Genomic DNA, 18,832 nt, shown 5'->3' with positions numbered 1-18,832 from the left:
GGACGGAAAAGACACCAGTTGTTCCCTAAAATGAAATAACGAACACCAGTTTGGAAACATTTCGAATGTAAAACAGTTCTGCCTCCCAGATAACCCCATTTTTCTTTAGGAAGGCAAAGAATGGACGACCTTTACATTATGACTTGCAGGGCCGTCAGTGACGCTCTTGTTGAAGTACAGCCTGTGAAGTCTCTCTCTGACAGGCAGGGAGCACCGATATTTCCTCTCTGAAGCAGTTATTAGGCCCATTTCTTCTTCCACAAGATCAGCCTGACAGTTACAACAGACCAGGCAGCTGCCCATATGGTCAGGTTTGGGGGAGCAGCCTCCCCACACGCTTTCCCAAGACCTGTCACTCTTTGACAATGATGGAGTCATTTCTTTCAGAGAGAACAGTGATGTTCAATCCTTGCTTTTAAAGCTGCAGATATTTTTATTTCAATGAGTGCAGAGCACCATACACAAAACAGATTTTAAGAAATTGTTCTAGTTGATGTGAAAGTGGAGGTTGTGGGGGGGCAAGGGGCTCACATGCTCCCGCCACTATGCCTTCTAGAGACGTGCCTAAAAGCCCATGCGGCCTACAGAGTGCACCTGAAAGCCATGCATGAGGCCACTGCGCTTCTTCAGGAGACACCTAAATAGACATTGCATATTACTTACCTCTGGCGTTAATGCTCTAACAACCACAACAAGATAACAATGATTACTGCTACTATTATTACTACTGAGTGCTCACTAATTGCCACATGTTACGTTTTATAAGCTTTTTCTTTTTATTTTCTTTTTTTTTAAGATTTTATTTATCTTTAGAGAGGAAGGGAAGGAAAGAGGGAGAGAAATATCAATGTATGGTTGCATCTCGTGAGTCCCCTGCTGGGAACTGGCCTGCAACCCAGGCATGTGCCCTGACTGGGAATCGAACCGCGATTATGTGGTTCGCAGGCTCGAGCTCCATCCACTGAGCTACACCAGCCAGGGCCTTATAAGCTTTTTCTTATTTAATCTCCACAACAAACTCTTTTACCAAACCTTAGATGAAATGACTTTGTATCAGTCCCATGTGACAGTGATCTAGACTTCTGTTTTTTAGAAATTTATTTTATTATACATGTATACATGTCCCAAGGGAATGGGTCTCAGAACAAGTAAATTTTAGTAAGAGTCATGGATCTCCTCACTCATAAGAGGGTGAGGGGACCAGAGGGACATGCCAGCAGCTGAGAGGGCACGGGGCATCCAAACTGTGCGTCACCGCAACACCCACGGAGAAGAACCGTCTGCCCCAGTGCTCTCATTATTTTCCTCATTCCCATGATTTATAATGCAACAGGTTCGTGTTATTTTTAAAAAATAAAAGCCACTTACCTGTACTAGTATAAATTTTACTGATCAAATCGCTTTGCTAACTTTCTAATGAGCCATTGTGGGACGCAGAATAATGGATCCCCACAATGTCTACATCCTAATCCCCAGAACCTGTGAATAGGTTAGATTCCACAGTAAAGAAAAGCCGAAGTTGTGGATGGAATTAAGGTTGCTCAACAGCTGATGCTAAGATAGGGGGATTACCCTGGATTGTCCAGGTTGGCCCAGTGTAACAAAAAGTGGAAGAAGGAGCGAGAAGGAGTGGAGTCAGGGAAGGAGATGTGAGGATGGAAGTAGTAGTCAGAGCAATGCAGCAGGAAGACAGGACCGCCATTTCTGGTTTCAAAGACGGACGATGGGACCACAAGGCAAGGATTGTGTGCAGCCTCTAGGAACTGCAAAAGGCAAGGAAATGAATTTTTCCCTAGCATCTCCTGGAACCCAGTGAGACTATGACGGAGCTCTGTCCTACAAAATTACAAGATAGTAAATTTGTGTTCTTTTAAGTTACAAATTTTGTGTTAATTTTTCAGGCATATAGGCAAGTAATATGGCTGTAATAATGAAGTACTTTGAAGGTGGGATACTGTTTTGGAAGTGAGTGGTGAGGGTGAGTTAGATAACTCCACCTCTAAACAGTGAGGTTAGGATGACTCTCTGGAAAGCTCGTGTGGATGTGTCTGTGAGGAGGGACAGAGGAATATAAGGGCAAGTGCCGCTGAAGAAAGAGGTGGAGTAGCCTAGTAGTTAAGAGGAAGAGGCTCTGAAGCCCATGGTTTTGGGTTTGAATCACTGCCCCACCACTTACTAGCTGTGTAAAACTTGTGTCAAGTTATAAAAATCTTACATGACTTTCTTTAACATGAAATTAAAAATAGTACCTAATATTCATACAATTACTAAGAATATTAAGCAATTTTATGTATATATACACACATACATAAATTACACACACACACACACATATATATATAAATTATATATATATATATAATTTATATATATATAAAGATATATATATATAAATAAGAATATATATATATATATAAGATATATATATATATATAAGAACTATATATATATATAGTTCTTAAAAGACTTTTTGGCGCACACTATTTAATAAATTGTATCCAGCATGATGATGATTATTTCTGGTCCACTGTCCAGCTTGGTAACTCTGCAGTCCTGGGCTTCAGTTTCAGAGTCGCCCTCTGGGACCTGGTCCTCTCTGTGATTGGCAGTTCTGGCACAGCTCCCAGGGTCTGAGCACTGGGCTGTGGCTGTGGCCATAGCAGTGGGGAGTACAGAACAACCAGTAGTGGACAAAATGAGGAAGGCGAGGGCCTGAAGAGCAGGAGGAGAAAAAAGTCAGTGAGGCCTCTGGCAAACGCCAGATGCTTTGTAAATCTGCTGAGATCTAGCCTGGTTTTGAATGTAAATGAACTCTCCATCCCCGTGGCAACAATAGGAGGTCAGAAAAGTTAAAGAGGCTTGTGGTCGGTTTCCTCAGAATGCTGACGTCTCAGAAAGTATTTCTCATTCTTTCCACTTTATTCTTTGGAAATTTAGGTGAAATAGGAAATATATATTTCCATATATATGAATGTATTTTAAGTCAGACTATTAAAAAGACAAGATGCTTAGCCTTGACTGGTGCAGTTCAGTTGGTTGGGGGTAGTCCCACAAGGTGAAAGGTCACAGGTTCTAGCCCGATCAGGGCACATGCCCGGGTTGCGGGTTCCCCTAGTCCAGGCACATATGAGAAGCCACCAATCAATGTTTTTCTCTCACATTGATGTTTCTCCCCATATTTTTCTCCCACTCTTCCCCTTTCTCTAAAAATAAATAAATAAAATCTTTAAAAAACAAAACTGAGATGCTTAAAGCTAAATAAATGTCAACTCCCCAAACTCTAATTCTAAGAATTCATGCATCTCTATGTTCGTTGAAGCAGTATGTACAATCGCCAAAACATGGAAGCAACCCAGTGCCCATCAATAGACCACTGGATAAAAACAAGTAGCTGTGGTCTATATATACAATGGACTCTTACTCAGCCACAAAAAAAAGAAATTTTACCATTTGTGATAGCTTGGATGGGCCTGGGGTATCACATTAAGTGAAATAAACAAGTCAGATAAAGAAGATAAATACCATATGATTTCACTTATATGTGGAATCTAAAGAAGAAAACTAATGAACAAAAAACCAGAAATAGACTAATAGATATAGAAAAAAGACTGATGTTTGCCAGATGGGAAGAGGATTGGGGGACTAAGAGATAAAATAGAAAGGATACAGACATACAGATTGGCAGTTACAAAATAGTCATGGGGATGTAAAGTACAGCATAGAGAATACAATCAATAATATTGTAATAACTATCTATGGTACCATCTGGGTACTCAAAATATGGGAGGGGGCACTTTGTAAAAGATATGATTATCTAACCACTAAGCTGTATATCTGAAACTAGTACAAAGTAACATTGAACGTAAACTGTAATTGAAAAATGGAATTTCCAAAAGTGGGTATAATGCCCTGGCACGTGTGACTCAGTGGACTGAGCACCAGCCTGCAAACGAAAAGGTTACTGCTTGGATTTCCGGTCAGGGCACATGCCTGAATGCAGGCCAGATCCCCAGTAGGGGGAGCACTGGAGAGGTAACTGATTGATGTTTCTCTCCCTCGCATTCTTCATCTTCCCCCTCTTTAAAAATAAATAAATAAAACTTTTTAAAAAGTGGGCATAGCATAAAAACCTAGATTCGTATTCCTTGTTTAAGTTTCTGTAATATAATTGTATAGTGATCATTCCTACTACATTTTAGAAAATATAATCTATTTTTCCTGATTATCAAACATGGAAATTGGAAAAAAACACAACAACTGCATTTTACTTCAAGAGTTTAACATTAGAAGAAGGTATGAGATATTCTCCACATACTGCCTGCATTTGACGTATTTTTCCATTTGTAGCTAGCTGTTAGTATTTCTAATTACTCCATAATTTATATGATATCAGACTTTTAAAAAGTTCTTTCTAATTTAAAGAACAGAAATGACATTTTGTGTGATAAACAGTAAGATAATATCTGACATATATTTTGCTTTGCCTGGTCTTTTATTGACTTGTCAAACTTAAAAAAAATCAGAGATCTGCTCAAACTAAATAGCTTTGGTCAAATTAGCTTTGAATTTCTGCAAAAGCAATCATAGTATCAGTTACTCAGTGTAACAAAATCCCATTTAATTCTCAAAAATCTTGATTAATTAATAGTTGAACAAGAGCTGATGTAGGTCTCTGACTACAAAAATCACCACAGAATCTGTGGGTGACTTGACTTGGTTGTATTCTGCTTGTACTTGAACTTGTCACTACGGTTTCATCTCCAGGGGCCATGACTGTGTTGATTGAAAGTGCTGTCTTGGCAGGTGTGAATATACATTTCATGTTCACTCAGACAGAGCTTTACCATAACCTGTGCAAGAAAGAACATAGCTTGCAAATGCCTTTCATTAAAGATGCTAGTCCTTGGTGATGACAATAGGAAATTATGAAGTGATTTAATGAAGGGTGATGGAACAGAAAAATGGAATCCAGTATATGGCCCAGAAAACATTTATGGCCAAGCTGTACATTTCTAAAGATGACTGAATGAACATAATGTTGTAATTTTTAGTAAGACCTCAGAAGTTAGAATGGCAACATATTTCTTTCAAAACATTACAGAAAAATTTTACTATGGACCAGTGACATATCAATTAGCAGAATTGGTATAAGTCTATAATATTGAGGATGGAAGAAAAAAATGAGTTACTGGAAAGAGTGTCAATGTTTGATTAAAAAATAGTGAATTGTTGCTATTAGCCAAAGACCTTTGAAAGGATGCTGGAGGTAGAAATGTACAGGCCTTCACATTCGGAATGGATAAGAGAAGGATATGGACAAAATGACTTGTCCATTTGCATCCATGTCACTCCCTGTCAATGGTGTCATCCTGGTCCAAGCCACCACATCTCCTGCCTGGACTACTAAACAATAGCCTCCTAATTGGTCTCTGTTTCCACTCTGATCCTGCAATAACCTACTCTCCCTACAGCAGCTACAGTGACCTTTTCAATACCTAAATGAGATCATGTCACTTTCTCGCTGAAATACCTCAGCAATAAGGTATTTTTTGTTGCAATAAGAATCCAACTTCCCTAAATCGTTTAAAAAGCTTTCTGAGATTTGGCCCCCATCTACTGCACTGTTCCTCTCACTCATTACTCCCCAACTCCCCGGCTTGCTTTCTGCTCCTCAGACATCAAGCAGCTTGAGTCAGGCCTTTTCCTTCTTTTCTGCTTGTTTCCAGGCTTCTAATCACTCAGTCTTGGCTTTAATGTCATCTCCTTTGAGAAGTTTTCCCTGATTGCCTGATTGAAGGCCATCACCTAACCAGTCTCTATCCAAGCCCTTATTTTAGCTCTGCAAAGTGCTGGCCCCTACTGGATGTTTTAATTGACTTGTTTATTCATTATCTCCTGTAACCAGAATATAAGCAGCGTGAGAACAAGGACTTTGCTTTGCTTGTGCTGGTTCTGCAGCCCATTGAATGGTGGCTGGTCCATTGTTGTGCTAAATATTTATTGTTGAATAAATGTCGCTTTTAGAATGGAATGGAGTTTTACATAAATACACCAAAGTAAGGTGTACATATAATAAGAGTAGCAGGCTATAAAAGAAAGACAGATAGTTGAGTTCCAAGACTCTCTGGGGACATGCCCTATGCTCTCTATTTCTGCATGTGGCTTCTGTTTGTCCTAAGTGTTATAGAACATTGAAGGTTTCATGTCATATTCAACGTTTTTGGTTGTGCAAATAATAATCTGACTTTGAAGGAGTTAAAATCACCATTGCCTATTGTTATTTTCCTATGAACTTTTGAACCTCATTTCAAACACACTTGCAGACATCACTGTGTAGAGATATCTGACCATACGAACTGTGGCTTTCAAAAGCGGCTTCTAACAGACAGCAAGAAAAATTCCTATGTCTGCAGACTATTGGATGTTGGCAGATGAAATACATGGTAGAGTAAGAAAAAATAATTCTTTGCTACTTGTAAGTATGGCTGTGGGGAACTCGTTAAAGTTATTGCATCTTCATGTAAAAAATGGTGTTTTACTGATGCTTACCTTGAAGGGTTCTTCTAACGGTCAGGGATAACCTGTGAGAAGGGCCCAGCACATAGTAGGCACTTCAAAGATGGTGATTCCTTAAGATTTTTCTTGAATTTTCTTAAAATATATAGCAAAATCTGATTTAGCATTCTTTGCCACAAAGCAGAATTTAGAAAAAAGCAGGTTCATCTTAGATACATTCTAAGTGAACACCCAAAGAGGACTTTGGAATCTCTCATAGCGTGGACACTGGCAGGTCTCTACCTCATTGTTTTCAGTGGAGCAGTCTCTAAGAAACTGTCCTTCAGTATTCTAAAGGGGATCCTCCCAAGGTCAGCACTATATGGTTGTTTAGTCCGTACACTGCGCCGAGGCAACGGGCCACGAGAGAGAGTGGGGAGCTGGATTTCAGCCCCCAATTCTCATCGTCTAGCTTTGTGCCTGAGGATCTGGGTTTGCTCAGAGGCTACATTTTTCTAATTTGTCTAAAAGCATACAATAGTCTGTACCTGGCCCTCCCAAAGTATACTATTTTCCAAAATATCTTACATTTGCAAGGAATATGGCGGAAGGACACACAATGCAAACAACTACTGTGTTTACATTTTCTGAGATTATTTTTATTTGTGTGATTGTTTTTTTTTTGGTGGGGATATATCTAATAATTTTGTTCCAGCTAGGAAATTATGCTAAAAAAACAAACAAACTAGACTATGTGATGAACTTTCCCTGTATAGAAGAAGGTACTTCTCACCTACGACATGTGGTTTTGCTGTGTTTGTTGCTGCTGCTGCTGTTGCTGCTGCTGAATTAGCAGCTGCTGCTGCTGTCGACGCCGGGCTGTCCGCAGCTTTTCAAAGCGGGCCTCCATTTCTTCCAGGACTTTCGGGGTGTATCGCACCACCAGCTTGACGCTGTCCTTAGCAGCCTTGAGGAGCTCCACGGCTTTCTCATGGTGTTCACCTTCCACACTCTGAAAAGACAGTGACATTCCTTAAAGGGGAGGGCTTCCATGTTGTTTCTCCTGAGCGACAAATCTAAAATTAGTATCATAAAATCCCAAAGACTGAAATTTCAAGAAGGCATGGCAAATACCATTTATTGCATTATTATTACTATTTAGTACTTTTGTGATTGAACTATAACCAGGTACAGAATGGATTGACCGGGGCTTCAAGTTAAGAGGGTGAGAAATAATGAAGACATGATGCTAACACCGTATTTAGCATAATGGGAATAAGATTCCTAAATTTTTTCTGGAAGAATAAATACATCAGTCAGGAAAATCTTGAAAAAAATTTCAAAATAGTCATAAAGGCTGGCTTTTCTATCAAATATTAAAATTTATTAAGAATGTGCAACGAATAAAGTTGGATCTTACTGGTGTAATAAGAGACAGAACAGAACAGAGAGCCCAGAAGCAGATCTACCATATGTAAATTTTATTATATGATAAACGTGGAATTTAGATCAAAGGGGAAAAGGACTATTAAGTAATGATGCTGGAACAAATAAATCATAATTAAATGACCCCAATTTCATAGTCAATGCTATATATAACAGATTGATTACAAATTTAAATGTAAAATTAAAATAATAAAACAACTAAAATGCAACATAGGTGAACACTCATTATCTTGAAATGAAAAAGTAATTTTTAAGTAAAAATAACAAAGATAAAAATCATGAAATCAAATTTGAAATTTATAAGTTTCTACTTCTCACACACCATAAAAAGGTCAAAAACAGACCAGAAAAAAAGATATTTTCAATATATGGCAGTTTATTAATATTCTTTATATGAAAAGCCCTCACAAGTCAATAATGATCTAAGCAAAATGGGCAAGTGAACTCATGGACAAGTAATAATTTAAAAAACCCATATGTTCAACAAAACTATGAAAAAATATTTAAGCTCCCTAGTAATCAAATATAAACACAAAATATTTCATTTTTAATTTAAAAATGATAAATATGTATTTTCAAATATATTGACAAGAATGTAGGCAAAAGGGACTCTTATACACTGATAATAATTTAACAGAAACTGGCACAATTTTTTTTGGACACCACTATTGTTATGCATTGAATAAACCTTTTATAATAAATGGTTTTAGTTTCACAGAAATTTATGAAGGATATAATCACAGATGCACACATACCTAAAAAGTAGTTATAAAATAACAGAGAGCAAAAAAAAACTCAAATCAATTCTTGGCTTTTGAGTTTCAGAATAATCATTAGAACACAATGGCATACACAATAGTTAGGGAAACTACATGTCTCTAGGTTAATACAGAGACTGCTCCTCTCCAACCTACTAATGCTTCTCCAGGTTGGAATCAGGGAGAAGCAAGATAGGGGAAGTAGTGATGATATATAATAGGACCCTAACAAAAGGAGTCAATGTCCTCCCCTCTCAGCTGATCCCCAGGGCAGGTGACACAAGTCCTAATTTATAAGACCGATATACAAAAGCCTTTCTGCTTTGCTTCCTGGATAAAGCTCAGAGAAGAAATGTGTGTGTGGCGAGGCAAACAGGGACTGAGATAGACTTAAAGACTGCTGCAAACCTGAGAGTGGCACTGAAGTGGCAGAGGAGGACACCCCTCACTGGTGAGATTACATTTTCACAGCCCAAGTGGAAGGAGAACTATAACGTAGATATAATATTGTGACAAAACTTATTTGTATTTCAAGCACACGTCAATTATATCTTGAGACTCATATTTCCACTATGATACAGATTAGAGGTAAAGATTTAAAGTGACCCCGCCCCCACATACAGTGTCACAACCCAGCAACTGAGTTGCCCCACCCTGGTGAACACCTAGGGCTGTGCCCCTCATATGTAACAGGCGGGAACAGACCAAAACATTATGGCTCAAGAAGAACTCAAAGCCCCAGAGCCCATAACTCTAAGCGACCAAGAGATTGCCAGCTTCTCAGATGCACAGTTCAAGACACTGTTTATCAGGATGCTCACAGAACTGGTTGATTTTAGTCACAAATTAGAGGAACATATGAAGGCCAAACTAATTGAAATGAAGAGAAACGCACAAGAAACCAATAGTGATGGAAAGGAAACTGGGACTCAAATCAATGGAGTGGAACAGAAGGAAGAAAAAAATGACCAAACAGAAAAGTATGAAGAAACAAGAATTCAAAAACATGAGGAGAGGCTTAGGAACTTTCAGGACATCTTTAAACATTCCAACATCCAAATTATAGGGGTACCAGAGGGGGAAGAGGAAGAGCAACAAGTGGAAAACTTATGTGAACAAATAAAGGAGAACTTCCCCAGTCTGGCAAAGGAAATGTACTTCCAGGAAATCCAGGAAGCACAGAGAGTCCCAAAGAAGTTGGACCCAAGAAGGAACACACCAAGGCACATCATGATTACATTAGCCAAGATTAAAATGAAGGAGAGAATTCTAGAAGCAGCAAGAGATAAGAGGACAGTCACCTACAAAGGAGTTCCCATCAGACTGCTAGCTGATTTCTCAAGAGACCTTACAGGCAAGAAGGGGCTGGAAAGAAGTATTTCAAGTCATGAAAGGCAAGGACCTACAGCCAAGATTGCTCTATCCAGTAAAGCTTTCATTTAGAGTGGAAGGGCAGATAAAGTGCTTCTCAGATAAGGTCAAGTTCAAGGAGTTCATCATCACCAAGCCCTTATTATATGAAATGTTAAAGGGACTTATCTAAGAAAAAGAAGATAAAAAACATGAACAGTGAAAGGACAGCAAACTCACAGTTATTAACAACCACACCTAAAACAAAAGCAAACCAAGAGGACAGCTAGATCAGGAGTGGAACCACAGAAATGGAGGTCACATGGAGGGTTAGCAACAGGGGAGTGGGAGGAGGAGAAGGGGGGAGAAGGTACAGAGAATAAGTAACATAGGCGGTAGGTAGAAAATAGGTAGGAGGGAGGGCAAGAATACTATGGGAAATATGGAATCTAAAGAACTTGAGACACATGGATATAAACTAAAGGGGGGGATGGAGGGGAAGGTGGTGTGCAGGGTGGAGGGGAATGAAGTGGGTGAAATAGGACAATTGTAATGGCATAATCAATAATATATATTAAAAAAATTAAGTGGTAGGTCCCATTCTGTGGTCTGCTTCAGCAAAGTGCATGTGGACTGAGATAAAAAAAAAAGGTTTCCATTTAGCAATGAGGCAGTCATCGGTGGCCTGTAGGAGCACTGCTCCAGTCATTTGTTCAGGAAGCCAGGCAGATATTAAGGACTTAAGTAATAACCATTACTAGCCCTGCAGACAACTTATGTTACTACTCCTTTGCCAAGTCTGGGTAACACAGAAAGAATTATAAATAGCTGATGGACAGAATAAAATTTTATCTGTGGCTGAATCCTAGGAAAATAGGCTTGTTTATTCATTAATTCATTCTTTTAATTGTCCACCCTGTCACTGACTTGTCACTGACTTGTCACTGAACAGATGCTTATTAAGCACTTATTTTACTAGTTATATTTGTAGTTCTTTGGAAGAACATGAAGGACAAGAGAAACTTTGTACAATATAAGCTCTTATTTTCAATATGCATGTAATTTCTTTGTAATTTGTCTCAGTATGAATTGTTGATGTATGGAATTCTCCTTTAAAAGGAAAACTGGGTGATTTGACTGTCCATTCCCTTCTCTCATTTCTTTTTTTACATTAAAACTTAGATGTTTATATGGTTCAGTAACTATGGTTCATCATTTTCTAGGCTTGATGATTAGTCTCCCGGTTTCTATTTGGCTTTTGTTCTATTTGCTTTCATGTAATAGGTTTGGAAATTCTAGGCCAGACCTGTGGAGGCCCATTATCCCAGTTTAGGCACTAGGCCTGCGATTTAGAGTGGCCACAGGAGGGCTGCAGCACTAATACCTGGGACCATTAGGCTCTCAGCACCGTGAAGAGCTGAGAGATACATGGCTGTATATGTACAGGAGGAGATTATGTACCTAATGCCTGATCCAGGAATTTTCCTTTATAACAACTGGCTCAGTCTGAGGAGTCACAGAAAACTTGCAACACCAGCCTTTCACAGAGCATGAAACTATAGCCCTTAAGTGACTTGAGGAGAGCTAAGAAGGCTTCCAATTTTATTTTATTTTTTAATATATTTTATTGATTATGCCATTCAGTTGTCCTATTTCCCCCCTTTGTTCCCCTCCACCCTGCACACCCCCCCCACCCCCCCTTTAGTTTATGTTGTGTCCCAAGTTCTTTAGATTCTATATTTCCCATAGTATTCTTGCCCTCCCCCCTGTCTATTTTCTACCTACCGCCTATGTTACTTATTCTCTGTACCTTCTCCCCCCTTCTCCTCCTCCCACTCCCCTGTTGCTAACCCTCCATGTGACCTCCATTTCTGTGGTTCCACTCCTGATCTAGCTGTCCTCTTGGTTTGCTTTTGTTTTAGGTGTGGTTGTTAATAACTGTGAGTTTGCTGTCCTTTCACTGTTCATGTTTTTTATCTTCTTTTTCTTAGATAAGTCCCTTTAACATTTCATATAATAAGGGCTTGGTGATGATGAACTCCTTGAATTTGATCTTATCTGAGAAGCACTTTATCTGCCCTTCCACTCTAAATGAAAGCTTTGCTGGATAGAGCAATCTTGGCTGTAGGTCCTTGCCTTTCATGACTTGGAATACTTCTTTCCAGCCCTTTCTTGCCTGTAAGGTCTCTTTTGAGAAATCCGCTGACAGTCTGATGTGAACTTCTTTGTAGCTTCCAATTTTAAAGTGAAATCCCTTCCTACATTGAAAACCTGAAAGTCTGTACTTTCTGTAAAACAAATTTATACTTCCCAAAAGAACTTCTAGACTTTTAGATTTCATTCCCTTGCTTTCAGGGGTTTGTTGTACATATTACAATTTGAGGAAGTCACTGGCATGGATTAATTTAACAAGACTTTCCAATGGGCATCTGGTCAAAGCTGGATGTTATTACAGAGGTAAGAGCTGGTGAAGAAGTCATAGGGATGTACGAGGTACCCAGCAAAAACTCGGACCAAAGAGAAGTGTGGTCCTGCAAGAGAAAAGCCCCCAAAGAAAATATCTACCCCACGGTTATACCTATTCTGGCCATGAGCATTCACTGAAATAAACTAAAAGGCACTAAGAACAGACATTCCTATCATGAAAATATTTCTATCTGTACCTGCTACATTAAAAAAAGAAACACACAGACATCAATATGGAAAGGAGAATTCAAATAATTTTATTTTCCTTTCCAAATGCATAAATACAAGCTAATAAAATACTGAACTGCTGTAAAACCATAAGAATGGGATCTTCTGTAATGATACTATAAAAAGGAATATATTTTCATTCAGGAAGCTGAGGGAAAAAATAGATTAGTAAATAACCAGATGCATACTTGTTTCATTAGCAATCTCATGCATTAGCAAGCCTAGGAAGCCTTAAAATTAGTTACCGTGACGGAAGTTTAGCAAATCAGTGACTGGTAAATTAAACATGGCTGCATTCTGATCTTTCATTCCTATTCTATCTCCACGCATTGAGACACCGAAATGAGTGGTGTTTCTTGGTACACCCAATTTCCTGGTTGATTACAAATCTTCTCTAATAAGAGAGAATTTTGGATTACACTGCATATGCAAATTTGCTCTCTCCCCCTTTGAAGGTGGATAAATTCTGACACTTGTAAGACCTCAGACAGAGCAGGTGCCAGCCCTGGGGAGGAATATCGTTATCTGTGCACAGTCACTGCATGATAGGAAGGTCTTTCTCTTTAGAGATTATATTGACATAATCCTGATCTAACGTGTTGATAAAACTACTTAAATACTTTGGTGGATGACTAAGAGTTGGCTACACTATCAGTTACTCTAGGCATATCTAATTTAGGTTTATGCATAGCCTCCCAAATGATACCAGTCATTCCTTTGGATTAAGAGCCAAATGGTGTTGTCAGGGAATAAATGTTATCAAAGCTATTGGGTTAAATTATTTTACTGCAAATAAGGAGCTCAGAAACTCAGAACATTGTATCTGTAAAGGCCCTTAGAGATAATCTTGTTCATCTCCTTGCAACTTAGAAATAAAGACCAAGAATGGCTGTGACCTGGTCCATTTTATAAATTTGTTGGCTGCAGGGCTGAATCAGAACTCATGATTCGTGTTGATGCTCTTTCAACAACCTCATTCTGCTCTTCTAGATTGACTAATGGAGACCAGGGTAGGTTGGTTTTTGTGTGACGTGAAGAATAAGAACTAACCAAAGACAAGGATAACACCTGTCAACTCCTAACTCTAAACGGAATGAGCTGGCCAATGGAAGAGCAGCGAGAGGCTACAAGGAGGTCTCACTGTTAGTGGGTTACGATCCTCAGCTTTGAAAAGGCCCGAAAGAGCCAGAAAAGACAGACCTGCTTCTCTCCCTCAAAGGTGATGGGGATTGATCATTCTGTCCTTACAATAGTTTTGCTTTTAGTCCCTTAAGGTGTTTTGATATTATTTTGAGTATGTGTGTATAAACATGTACATGTGTGTGTATACTCTAATGTTTATTAAGCACTTATTAAGTGCAAGGCACTGCTAGCTGCTGCTACATGTGAATTATATCCGACTCTCATAACAACTCTGTCAGAAATTTATCCTAGATTCCCAGGTAGTAAGTAGAACAGATACAACTGAACTGGAGGGTAGCTAGTACCTTCCAATCCATAGCCTTAAACAAGTTAATAGTGGCTTTTCCTATTCTTTTTTTTTTTTTGAAAGCAGAAAAAGGGCTGGGTAGGTAAGAAAATCTTATAATTTTGCCTCGGTGTAGCTCTGTAGGCAGTATTTTTGGTAATTTAAATGGAAAAAAACCCTATATTGATTGGGTGTTTCATTAGGAATGAAATATCTCTGTACAAGCTGCAGGAAATATTCAGAAAAAACTTTTATTGCTCTTTGATCTTTTTCTCAAACATGTTAATTTTCTGTTCTAAATGTACTGTATTATCTTTTGATGAAGAAACATGGCAAGCATATAAAAATACCACATTTATACCTTGAAAAAATATGCTAATGCTTTTTCACAGTAATCTGTGCCTGCCTAAATGGTAATATCTATTTGGTGCATAGTAGTTTATCAGTCTAGAATCATTCTGCTGGCATTAGAGGGGCTAAGGGCAGGACAAGTCTTACTGTTGTGTGCTCAGTAAATAGTCANTATCCGACTCTCATAACAACTCTGTCAGAAATTTATCCTAGATTCCCAGGTAGTAAGTAGAACAGATACAACTGAACTGGAGGGTAGGCTAGTACCTTCCAATCCATAGCCTTAAACAAGTTAATAATGAGAAAGTAATTATGGTGGCTTTTCCTATTCTTTTTTTTTTTTTGAAAGCAGAAAAAGGGCTGGGTAGGTAAGAAAATCTTATAATTTTGCCTCGGTGTAGCTCTATAGGCAGTATTTTTGGTAATTTAAATGGAAAAAACCCTATATTGATTGGGTGTTTCATTAGGAATGAAATATCTCTGTACAAGCTGCAGGAAATATTCAGAAAAAACCTTTATTGCTCTTTGATCTTTTTCTCAAACATGTTAATTTTCTGTTCTAAATGTACTGTATTATCTTTTGATGAAGAAACATGGCAAGCATATAAAAATACCACATTTATACCTTGAAAAAATATGCTAATACTTTTTCACAGTAATCTGTGCCTGCCTAAATGGTAATATCTATTTGGTGCATAGTAGTTTATCAGTCTAGAATCATTCTGCTGGCATTAGAGGGGCTAAGGGCAGGACAAGTCTTACTGTTGTGTGCTCAGTAAATAGTCACTGAATAAACTCTCATTCTCTTTCTCTCCACTTCGACTAAGCAGCTAGTACTGGGTTTGATTTGAGCTTCTTTACTTATCAGCTTCGTGAGTCAGACAAAGTGCTTAGTATCTCCAAGCCTCAGTTTGTGTAAAATGGGTATCACAGAGTATCCACCTAATAGGATCATTATAGGCATTAAATTTAAAATACATCTTTGGAAGAGCATCTGGCCGTTAAATAGGCTTCAACAAATGCTAAGTCTGTTGAACAATTTCCTCTCTGATAATGTCGTGGTAAGGCTTCAGGTACTTAAAGACAAAGGCAACAACAAAATACAATTTGCCTTTGCTGCAGTTATGAGTTTCCTTTATATTATCTAGGAAGCAAAGTTTACTAAATAAATTAATAGTGTAAGGAGTTCATGAGAAGAATGTTTAAAATGACTTAGGTAACTCAACTGCTTCTAATCACAGTCAGGTAATTTAGAAGCACTATTTCCATGCATTGATATGCTAATTACAAGTGATCATCTTTTTGTTTGTAAAACTGTTCCTGCCAGTCTCCCCACAGTGTCACACTCAGTGAAAGACAGGAAGCGTGTACAGGAGATTAACTTGATAGTTCATGCAAAACATGAGCGAGCCTGAGAGGGAAATCATCAAATAGCTAAACAGTTGTGACAGAGCAAAAAGAAGTCAATGGGGGTGGGGGCAAAGCATATATATTGACACATATTTTTATCCTGTGAGAGTAGTTACAAATATAAAGCAATTTGAAACACGAAAGTGAAGAGCAGCAGACTCAGGGGCAGAAAACCTAACGGGAGCAGAAGCTTAAAAAAATCAGTGCCAAGAAAAAAACAAATCTAACATTTGGTTGATCTCAGCCCACTTTTCTGATCTGGAGACTAAAACTGGAAACAAATGCAGCTACTACATCTCAGTTTTAATGCTTTACAGTAACTCTACTCCACTCTTGACGTTCTAGCACCAAAAGAATGAAAAAATATTCCTTATGGTCATGGGTGAAGAGTAGACACACACACATACACACACACATACACACAATAAACACATGCACACATACACATGCATTTACACATGCACACATGTATGCATACACATATACATACACACACAACCATCTTCAGTAGTACAAATGTGAGCACATTTGTACTACTGAAAACAGAACAAAGAATCATAGGAAAATATTCCTAGAAAATGAGATCTTTAAATCAGTCTGTTAATTTTGCAGTGGTAAGCTTCATCTAGAAAGTCAGGAACAGAGGTACTCTTCCCAATCATGATTCACACTGATTTGTGCTTCTAAAATGCACACAGTGCCTTCCTACACTCTCCCACCCATGACCCTCCATGACACTAAATTCCAAGGACCAGAGTTTCTTGCAAATAAAAGTCCAGAAGCAGGAGTGTCAACATTACCAGTTTTCAGTATCTGCTTCCAGGTCTGGTTTGGCATAAGGGAGGGGTTGTGGGGGGTGTGAGAACCACCACCCTGACATACCCTCGGAGGACTGCCTCCCCGTGCTTACCCCTTTTCCAGCTCCACTGAAACCTGCAACTACATCTCGGTCACTGAAATCTAGTGTCACTCCAAAATCAAGTCAATTGCCAAACCAAGTCTCAGCAGAGCCACGGCACAAAGCCAGAGATCAGGATCAGGAAGATCCACATGGGAACTGGTGGCAAATCACTAAGAGTGTGACCTCTGGAACATGACCTCTGCATTTGCACCCCAGTCCTCTGACAGAGAGACAGTGTCAGGTTTAGCACTGAAAGTCCTGGGAAATGCCTCATTCCCAGACAAACTGAGACAGTTGGTCACCTATTAAGACACAGGAAGATGCTACAAAGATTAAAGAGTGCAGAGAAATGCCTGGTATATAATATTTCTTCAATAAACATTTGTGTTTTTTAAAAGTCAGCAGCCCTTCTGGAATTCAAGTTTTCAGTGGGCATGAGGAGAAGGAATTTATCAAAGGATGGATCCGTTGAACACTGAAGGGTATCAAGAAGAAAGGAAAGGCAAGAGTAGATCCGAGTTAAGAGGAAGGTTTGAAAGAGTAGGGCTGAAGGCACCTGCATCATGTTTGCTCACTACAGTTCTGCACAGACCTAGTGCTGTGCAGCATTACCTCCCACCACTGTGGAATCTCAAGGATGATGGCGCTGGGCTTAAAATGGCAAAGCTAGTTCAGAAGAAGCATCCAGACTCAGGAGAGGACTTTTAAGTGTTGATGGACCAGTGCTGCAAACCTGGGCGCTGGCTGAGATCCTCGAGGACACCCACTGAAGCCCACCCTTCCACAATCCCCAGTGACTTTACGGCAGGTGGGCTGTTCCGGTGGGGAGGGGAGGGCTAGTGCCAGAAAGGTTCTACGACAGACATTTTTCAACTTCCAAAAAACCCACCATGCTTAGCTCAAAAGAAATTTCTGGGAAATGTTATTTTACTAATAAGCATGGAATTCATCATCCTATCTCCTCTCCCTAGATGACAGCATATATTATGCTGCAGGAACACCAAAATTCTGTCAACCAGAATAGTTGTTTTGTTCCTCTTCAGCATTTATTCTAGTGATCTAGAGACCACTGTTTTCTAAGGGGTGTCACAGAGACAATAATACGTTCCTGAATTATTCAACCAAACCCTTCAAAGATACACTGTTTCATTTGACCTGTTTTAGGATCCTAGGTTCTCAGGCAATTAATATAAAAGCCTATGGCAGAAACCAAAATATCTAGGCAGAAGTTGTCTGAGACCAGACCTGTCAAACCTGTTTCCTTTGAAATGTAAAGCAGCAGGGATCTTTAAGTTGTCATGTGCCATAAATAAGAAAACATTGGTAATAGCTATAACATTTAATTAAATTGCAGAGACTTGACATTACAGATGCCTTCTTGCAGGAGAAGAAGTGAATTTTTTAAAAAAAATATCAGGTTTATTGTTCAATATCTCTCTGGCTGTGCATATAAATGTCTTTCCCAATTAAAAGCACACCCACAGAATATGCTTGAGATTTGTCACCAGTGACTTATACTGAGATTTTCAGGTAGGCCTACAAAATAAAACTTATTTCAAATGTTCTGACTGGATCTAACCTCCAAAGATTCTTGCCAACCCTTCTCTCTGGTTCCTGCTTTCATTATCTACACAGCTACCCAACAGACACCCTGGGGACACCTTTAACTCTCCCCTCAACCCATATCCAACTAACCTCCAATACAGGGTGATATTCATTCTGGATTCACCATCTCATCCTCTTTTCCCTCTTATTTCTTATAATTTCTTGTCTGAATTTTTAAAATGTTATCTGGTTCCTCTCTTTTCTAAACTCTTCTCCAGATTTTGGTCAGAATCACTTGGTCTTTCCATGCCCTAACTTGGAATCTAGTGGCGAGCAGAGCTGCGGCAGACTGTCACCCAGGGCAGGCACTGGGCTGCACTGACGGTTTCCCCCCAGGATCCACCAAAGTGCTCT

The 18,832-nt window shown here is 39.1% G+C and overlaps 1 protein-coding gene across 2 annotated transcripts in view; it reads right to left on the bottom strand.

The window, feature by feature from the left end:
• The window catches only part of LIN7A (lin-7 cell polarity scaffold A), a 153,204-nt gene that overhangs the window by 5,273 nt on the left and 129,099 nt on the right, over window positions 1-18,832 (bottom strand). For both annotated transcript variants that reach the window (XM_037042807.1, XM_037042808.1), the window contains one exon: window positions 7,289-7,507. In XM_037042807.1, the coding sequence (XP_036898702.1) occupies window positions 7,289-7,507 (219 nt within the window). The remainder of the gene's footprint in view (window positions 1-7,288; window positions 7,508-18,832) is intronic.

Source organism: Sturnira hondurensis, unplaced genomic scaffold (genome assembly GCF_014824575.4).
Source record: "Sturnira hondurensis isolate 20B ecotype Veracruz unplaced genomic scaffold, ASM1482457v3 Scaffold0003801, whole genome shotgun sequence".
NCBI classification, from domain to species: domain Eukaryota; kingdom Metazoa; phylum Chordata; class Mammalia; order Chiroptera; family Phyllostomidae; genus Sturnira; species Sturnira hondurensis.
This window is presented reverse-complemented; position numbering and strand designations above follow the sequence as displayed.